The sequence below is a fragment of the Neltuma alba genome, unplaced genomic scaffold (assembly GCF_004799145.2).
Source record: "Neltuma alba isolate B1F8T4 unplaced genomic scaffold, ASM479914v2 tig00012235_pilon, whole genome shotgun sequence".
Lineage (NCBI taxonomy): Eukaryota > Viridiplantae > Streptophyta > Magnoliopsida > Fabales > Fabaceae > Neltuma > Neltuma alba.
This window is the reverse complement of record NW_021636765.1, coordinates 181,056-190,460: the sequence shown is the minus strand read 5'-3', so window position 1 is coordinate 190,460 and position 9,405 is coordinate 181,056. Positions and strand designations below refer to the sequence as shown.

Genomic DNA, 9,405 nt, shown 5'->3' with positions numbered 1-9,405 from the left:
TCACCTAGTTAACAAACTTGAAATAAGCATGACTACATCTCCAGTTGAAGAAAATGTGACACAAAGTACCCGAAATCCTACAGCAAATCCATCTCCAATGCCGATATAAAGCCCAAACAAGAATTCTTTGGATTCATCTTCTCCTCTATATAGCTCTTTGTTGTCTAATTTTTCACCTTGTGTGCAATTCTTTGTCAAAGGTTCTCCACAGAGTTTAGGATTGCCTGTATGGCTTAGTGGATCAAAACTTTGAAGTTGGGTCCCTGTAGGGATTTTACCAATAAAATTGTTGAATGACAGGTTCAAGTGACTGAGAAAAGATCCGACAGATAAGTTCTCTGGAATTGGACCAGAAATTTGGTTCTTTGAGAGATCCAATGATTCCAAGAGTTTCATGTCTCTAATCTCTTCAGATATCTTGCCCATCAAATGATTTTGAGACAAGTTTAAAGACTGCAAGCCCGTAAGCGCAAAAATTGTGGAGGAAGAACTCCAGACAAGTTATCCCTTGAAAGATCAATCATAAGCACTAGCTTTGGGTTGGTGCTATAGCTGAACTCTTGACCTTTCATAAGAAGCATGAGAGTGTCAGGTGAAACACTAACATATTTTGATTTTCTGGAGAGAATGTCAAACTCATGTTCTGCTGAAGTATTAGTGAAAATCATGGAGCTGATATTATGAAGACACTTAGCGATTGATCCAGACAATCTGTTATTTGCAAGATCTAATATCATAAGAGATGAAAGTTGGCATATTTTTGATGGAATATTGCCTTTAAGTTGATTGGATCTTAGTTACTGTTTTGGTTCATCCAGCTAAGTTCAAATCTTGAAAAGTTATTTTCCGTTACATTAAGCAGTCTCAAGCTACTACAATTTTGCAGAGAAAAAGGTATATCACCAAACAACTGGTTTTTAGGAAAATGTAAGGATTGAAGTTCAGATAAAGAGCCCACATAGTTACGAATGCCACCCTTCAAGTTATTGCTTCCTAGATTTACATAAACCAGAAATTTCCAGTTTGTGAAGCAATTTGGAAGTTCCCTAGAAAAAAGATTGTGAGCCAAGTTCAGATACCTCAATTGGTTGCTCTTATTTATTGGATGACCCAAAAGTGGTGAAACAGACCTTGATAGAGAGTTATTTTCCATCTTGGACATCATAACATTTGGTGATAAACATGGGAGCCTACCCATGAATTTGTTATTTCTTAGGTCAATCACACCAGAATTTAGCAGACACTTGACAAGTCGCTACTAATCAAGTTGTTGGATAGATCAAGAACGGTGGTTCTCCGTGGCAAGGCTCCAAAGCTTGTCCTCAACAATGGAGAACATTCCTAAGCCAGAAATGTTCAGATAATGAACATATTCTAGAGAATATAACCATTTTGGAAAAAACAGATCCCAGTTTGAGTCTATGTCAAAGATAAAACTTGATGAGCTGAAGTTTAGAATCTGAAGTTTTGTGAGTTTGGTGAAGTTCATTTTTTATGCCACCCCGACCAATGACTTGCCTTCAAGAAGCAAATTCTGCAAGTTTGAAATCTTCCCCAGACTTGATGGGAGAAACCCATGCGGGTGATTGTAACTGAGCTGGGTGTTTGGCTATTGCCAAAAACACTTCCTAAAAGCACTTTTCCACAAAATGATGCAAACTCATTTATATATTTGCTTCGTAAACTATAAAAGCACTTTTAAAACCATAGTTTGGTTCCTATCTAAACACCCCCTAAGCTTGACAAATTTTCTATGGTAGCAGGAATAGAACCTTGTAATGAATTCCCATAAAATTCAAGTTCCCACAGATGCTTATATTCACCAAACCAACCTGGAATTGTCCCATTCAATTCATTTCCACCCAACATCCAGTATTTCCGATTTCTAAGACTTCTTAAGGTGTCTGGTATTGGGCCTTTTAATTTGTTGCTTTCAAGGATGATAGCAGAAATTTGGTCACTGAGATTTGACACCAGCTTAGAAACTTCAAAATCAAAATGGTTTTCTGAAAGGTCAAGTGACTGAAGGGAAGAAAAATTGACAAACCATCCAACACTAGGAATTATATCAGCAAGCTGACAACTTCTCAAAACCAACTCTGATAGATAAGGTGGCCAGCTGATACGCTGAATCCAATGGATTTCCTTATGCATACTAATGCCATTAAGATGAAGACTTTTCAAAGATGGAAAATGAGAGATCCATTGAATGTCATTTATATGAAGGTTTACATTATATGACAAGTCAAGATACTGAGGTTGGAGAAATTTCCACATGAATGAGGAGACATAGTTTTTGACAAGTTGTGATACACACTCGAAGCGCATAAATTCATAGCTTGGAAGTAATTTCCACTCAAATCCAGTAACTTCAGAGATTCAAGCAAAAATAAGGGTAAGTTGATTTCACCTCCCAAATTCAAGCAGTCAGAACTTACAACCCAAATCAAGACTAATGACACCACCTATGATGTTGTCACACGAACACCAACCCACTCACGGCAATCTTTCTGGACAGACCAAGAAAAGAGGGAGAATGTTGGATCAATGACACTTTTCTTGAAGATTAAGAGTGCATGCTTCTCCATTTCACAGCAATGGGGTTTCAGTGAACAAGAGCCTAAGTGGAAGGTGGATGCAAATAGTAACCACAGGAATAGAAAACCAGCATGGGTAGTGGAGGCGGCCATGGCGGTTTTAAGAAGCAAGAAGGTATGAAGTGGGTATATTTATGACAAATTCTTGGCTCAATTGTGGGAACTCATTTAAGATGTAAGATAAGAAACTTTGAAGTGTTCATATTTATGAAGCTATCCTTTTTTGCTTCCCAGGAATTGACCGCAGAGTTGAACAACCCATTAAACAAGGGTCAATGGGAAATGAGTGATTGTTATTTTTGCATGGCGACCTTATAAGCCTTGTGTCGTTTTCATTTCCTTCAACATTAATTGATGCGGCAACATCATCGACGCGCAGAATGACGATGCCCCCATGTGTATGGGCCAGGCAGCCGGGGAACTTAAGGAGGCCCAATGTCTAGCACATCGTAAACTAATTTTGCTGGATCCAAGTTTTCCATTTATTCTAGTCATTGTAAACCTTTTCCATTTAAACAATCTTTTCAAGTGCGTTTAATTGATTTATGATAGGTTCATAACTAACCATATTGCCCGCTCACACCCACGCAAGGGATTTTACAATTGAAGATTTTAAATGTTTTACTTGAGTGTGCTTCTTAAGAAAACAGTTACTTCTCTTATCTTATCTATCATATTCTTACATATGCTTACAGTAAATTTCACACAGATTAAGAAAAATTTTAAAATATATTGATTTCTCGTTAAAATATAATAAATTTTTAATTTTATCTATTTAATATATACATCTTTTAAAAAAATAATTATCTACACTATAATAAATGAAATGTAAAATAGTACATTTATGCTAAAAATTTAATAAAACAACTTATAAATAGAAAAAATTCTTTTTTTGACTTATAAATAAGACCAGAAAAGTATTTAGAGAAAACAGATGAAAGTATTCTAAAAATTTGAAGGCTGGGAATCATAAATAAAATACTATTTTCATTCCTTAATATAAGAATTGGATAGCTAGTTTGAAAAAAAATTAAAAAACTTAATTAAATTAGTTATTTATAAAAAATATACATTAACTTTCTTAAATTACCCTCTATAATCTTATGTATTGGAACTACACTTTGGTGGGAGTCTTACATTCAATATAGACATTTTGAAAAACATATGAAACAAAGTGAACTAAGATATTATATTTAGAACTAAATCCAATTCTCTAAAAAGTAATAATTAGTAAAGCAATCTATATATGTATAGTAACAACAACCTTATTCTATTAGGTGGGGTTTGCTACATAGATCACATGATGCTATTGTATTCATTTAACAACCAAATTTTTAGATATATTATTAACTAAAAATTTTATTTAATAATTTTATTGAGCACTATCTCTGATCTTCCTCTAGCCATTGTCAAAGGCTTCACATAAACACTTTAATTTTCTTTGTACATGTAAAACCAACTCATGTTGTAAAACTACAAGAAATAAGGAGAATGAAGAGTAGAAAAGAAAGCAAGAGATAGAGAAGACAATGGCCTTTTCTCATTCACTTTGGTTCAAGGTACAAATGCCTCATGTATGCCCTCTATTTATAGGCCTCCAAGCATTGAAGTCCTATACTAAGGTTACAAAGGAATAAAGAACATCATAATAGCATTAACAATAAGAAACTCCTCCCAAAAACATTCATTAGGGAGGTTATGTAGTTTATGACACTTGAAGGTGAGGAATCCTATGAGAATTCTAAGGGTTAGGGGTTATGGACATCCACTCATGCAATATTCATAACACTCCCCCTTGGATGTCCATAATGAGTATTGTGCCTCATTAAAACCTTACTAGGAAAAACCCATTGGGACAAAAACCCAGTGAAGGAAAAAGAGTACACAATATTTACTCCCCCTAATGATAACATCATTTTAAGTCTTTAAGTCTGCGCATTCCAATACCATACACTAACTTCTCAAATGTTCTAGTCGGCAGTGTCTTGGTAAACAAATCAGCAAGGTTGTCACATGAGCGAATTTGTTGAACATCTATATCACCACTTTTCAAAAGATCATGAGTGAAAAAGAACTTTGGAGAAATATGTTTTGTTCTGTCTCCTTTGATATATCCTCCATTTAATTGAGCTATGCATGCTGTATTGTCTTCATATAATACTGTTGGAATCTTCTGTTCAAGGGAAAAACCACACATTTTTTGAATATGTTGAGTCACTGACCTCAGCCAAACGCATTCTCGACTTGCCTCATGAATTGCAATTATTTCCGCATGATTTGATGAGGTAGCTGATAAAGTTTGTTTTGTTGAACGCCATGAGATCGCTGTACCTCCACAAATAAATAAATATCCTGTTTGAGACTTGCCTTTATGTGGATCTGATAGAAATCCTGCATCTGCATAGCCAATTAATTGTGATTCTGATTCATTAGAGTAAAATAATCCCATATCAATTGTCCCTCGAAGATATCGAAATATATGCTTAATTCCATTCCAATGCCTTCTTGTTGGGAAAGAACTAAATCTTGCCAATAAACTAACAGCAAATGCAATATCAGGTCGTGTTGAATTAGCAAGATACATTAATGCACCTATGGCACTGAGATATGGTACTTCAGGACCAAGAAGTTCTTCCTCATCTTCTTGAGGACGAAAAGGATCTTTATCCTTATCCAGTGATCTTACAACCATAGGAGTAGATAACGGATGTGCCTTATCCATGTAAAATCGCTTTAATACTTTTTCAATATAAGTTGATTGATGGAGGAAAATTCCATTTGCCAAGTGCTCAATTTGCAAGCCAAGGCAAAACTTTGTTCTTCCAAGATCTTTCATTTCAAATTCTTTCTTTAAACAATCAACTGCTTTTTGAAGCTCTTCAGGAGTTCCAATTATATTTAAATCATCCACATAGACAGCAATTATAACAAACTCTGATCCATTTCTTTTTATAAAAACACATGGGCAAATTGGATCATTTTTATAACCTTCTCTCAACAAATATTCACTAAGTCGGTTATACCACATTCTTCCAGATTGTTTTAATCCATATAAGGATTTATGCAAACGAATTGCATAATTTTCTCGAGAATTCTTACATGCCTCTGGCAATTTAAATCCTTCAGGGATTTTCATATAAATCTCAGTATCTAAAGAACCATATAAATATGCCGTAACAACATCCATTAAACGCATTTCAAGTTTTCTATGGACTGCCAAACTAATTATATATCTTAAAGTGATTGCATCCACCACAGGAGAATATGTCTCTTCATAATCAATACCAGGTCTTTGTGAAAATCCTTGTGCTACAAGCCGTGCTTTATATCTAACAATCTCATTTTTCTCATTTCGTTTGCGCACGAAGACCCATCTGTATCCAACTGGTTTCACACCATTTGGTATATGGACTACAGGTCCAAAAACTTCACGCTTTGAAAGTGAATTTAACTCTGCTTGAATTGCATCTTTCCATTTTGGCCAATCATCTCTATGTCTACATTCTTCAACTGATGTAGGTTCAAGATCCTCATGTTGATTAATTATTTCAACAGCAACATTATATGAAAAAATATTGTCAACAACTGTGTTCTCTCGGTTCCATCTTTTTCCTGTAGTAACATAACTTATTGAGATCTCTTCATTATTTTCAGGTACCTGAGCCTCCTCTGAGGTCTTTTGATTAGTTATGTTTCGGTCCTCTCCTATAGGACTTGCCTCCTCAATTTGACTATCATGACCATCATGATTATTTGCTCCTTTTTTCTTTCTAGGAGTTTTATCTTTGGAACCGATTGGTCTACCCCGCTTCAGGCGTGGTTTGGTTTCACTTGCGCTTTCTAGTTGTCCTGCTGGGACATCAATTCTAATTGGAGCATTTTCAGCTGGAATGTGAGATTTAGTAATTCTCTTAGGATCAGTGAATGCATTTGGCAGTTGATTTGCAATATTTTGCAAATGAATTATTCTTTGAACTTCAAGTTCACATTGTTGTGTACGAGGATCTAGATGAGATAATGATAATGCTTTCCATATGATTTCTTTATCCAGCTGCTTATTATCTCCCCCTAATATTGGAAAAATTGTCTCATCAAAATGACAATCGTCAAAACGTGCTGTAAACAAATCTCCTGTTAATGGTTCTAAATACTTAATTATAGAAGGAGATTCATAGCCAACATATATCCCTAACCTTCTTTGAGGTCCCATCTTTGTGCGTTGTGGTGGAGCAATAGGGACAAATACCGCACATCCAAAAATTCTAAGATGGGAAATATTTGGCTCTCGACCAAAAGTCAATTGTAACGGGGAGAATTCATGATAACTTGTTGGCCTGATGCGTATAATTGCTGCTGCATGCAGAATTGCATGTCCCCAAGCTGAAATAGGAAGTTTTGTTCTCAAAAGCATTGGTCTAGCAATCAATTGGAGGCGTTTAATAAATGACTCTGCTAGGCCATTTTGAGTGTGGACATAAGCAACAGATTTTTCTACTGTTATTCCAGTTGCCATGCAATAATCATTAAAAACTTGAGATGAAAACTCACTAGCGTTATCAAGACGAATTGTCTTAATTGCATGGTCTGGAAATTGTGCTCTTAATCGAATTATTTGAGCAAGTAATCTAGCAAATGCTAAATTACGTGTTGATAACAAACACACATGGGACCATCTTGTAGATGCATCTATTAAAACCATAAAATATTTGAATGGTCCACATGGTGGATGGATAGGTCCACATATATCTCCTTGGATACGCTCTAGAAATGCAGGAGATTCAACTCCTATTTTTGTCAATGAAGGCCTTATAATTAATTTGCCTTGAGAACAAGCAGCACATGAAAATTCTTTAAATTGAAGAATCTTCTGGCTCTTCAATGGGTGTCCATGTGAATTTTCAATAATTCTTCGCATCATAGTTGATCCGGGATGGCCTAACCGATCATGCCAAACAATAAACGTATCTTTATCAGTAAACTTCTGGTTTACCGTAGCATTTGTTTCAATTGTACTAATATTTGTATAGTACAAACCAGAAGATAATGTCGGTAATTCTTCCATGACATATTTTTCTCCATTTCTTACCATTGTAACATGCAAATATTCAATGTTCTTCTCATTTATAGTCTCAACATGATATCCATTTTGGCGAATATCTTTAAAACTTAATAAATTTCTTTGAGACTTCGAGGAATATAAAGCATCATTAATAACAAATTTTGTTCCTCTGGGTAATATTATAATTGCTCTTCCGGAGCCTTCAATTAGTTTTGTATTACCCGCTATAGTATTGACGCTTGCACTATTTATCGTAAGATGAGAAAAATATTTTCTATCTTTGAGTATGGTGTGTGTTGTAGCACTATCTATCAGGCATATATCTTCATTCTTGTGCCCAACAAAAGGAAGAGAAACATCCATATTCTTCACCGAAAAAAAAAACATTCATTAATATAAATTCGAAGTACATCATGATTAATAATACTCTTAAAAAAAGAGAAATAAATAAACATAAACTAAATTAAAAAGCATAAATAAAGCAAACTAAAATTATCCAAATTCTTCTAATCATGATTCTCAAAGAAATCAGCCACATCCAAATGTGCCATAGCATCAAGGCCATTAACATCATCTAGCTCATTGATATTATCATTTTTGTATGCAAAATTTGCCTCCACATCATCACTTTGAAAAGTCAAATTTGCTTCCACATTATTTGAACTTCTTTTTATAGAAGCCTGATAAAGTTTTGCTAGATGCTCAGGCGTACGACAGGTACGTGACCAATGTCCTTTCATGCCACACCGGTAACATTGATTTTCAACAACTCTTGAAGGGCCATTCTTATCTTTTTTCTGCCCATCCCCAAGTTTCTTCTTTTGGTGGGTATTTGGGTTATAATTGTTGCTTCCCCCACCATAATGACGGTAATTTGTGCGTCCCCTACCACGACCACGGTCTCGGCCACGACCACGACCACGACCGCGTCCACGTGTATGATGATTATTGCGTACAGTCACATTCGCTTCAGGGAATGGAGCTGATCCAGTGGGACGGATCTCATGATTTTTCATTAATAGCTCGTTATTTTGTTCAGCCACAAGAAGACATGAGATCAATTCAGAATATTTCTTAAAACCCTTTTCACGATATTGCTGCTGCAGGAGCACATTTGAAGCATGAAAAGTTGAAAATGTTTTTTCTAATAAGTCCTCATCTGTTATTTTCTCACCACATAATTTCAATTGAGAACTTATTTTGAAAACTGCTGAATTATATTCAGTCACAGATTTAAAATCTTGGAGCCTCAAATGCATCCATTCATAACGAGCTTTAGGCAAAATTACCGTTTTTTGATGATCATACCTTTCTTTTAAATTATTCCACAATTCTAACGGGTCTTTTACCGTCAGGTATTCAGCTTTCAACCCTTCATGCAAATGGTGGCGTAGGAAAATCATAGCCTTAGCCTTGTCTTGGCTAGTTGCTTCATTTCCAGGTAAAATAGTACTTCCTAGACCTTTGGCATCTAGGTGGATTTCAGCATCTAAGACCCAAGACAAATAGTTTTTTCCAGTGATATCAAGAGCCGTAAACTCGAGTTTGGTAAGATTGGCCATGGATCAAACTAAAATGATAATAACAAAAATTAGAATTATAATAAAATTGATGCACACTGAAACACAATAAATAAAATATTAGGATTCAAAAGTCACCCATAAATAAATTATTCTTTAAAATTATAAACAAAATAAATGAATAAATAAACAATGACAAATAAACATATATGAGGGAAAAAAAATAAAC

At 35.0% G+C, this 9,405-nt stretch overlaps 1 protein-coding gene across 1 annotated transcript; it reads right to left on the bottom strand.

Annotated features, from left to right (window-relative positions):
• Positions 1 to 8,162: 8,162 nt before the first annotated feature.
• On the bottom strand, positions 8,163 to 9,241 carry LOC114725248 (uncharacterized). The gene has a single exon (XM_028911732.1). It carries the CDS (start codon positions 9,216 to 9,218, stop codon positions 8,163 to 8,165), a length of 1,056 nt encoding a protein of 351 aa, XP_028767565.1. The 5' UTR covers positions 9,219 to 9,241.
• Between the last annotated feature and the right edge of the window lie 164 nt (positions 9,242 to 9,405).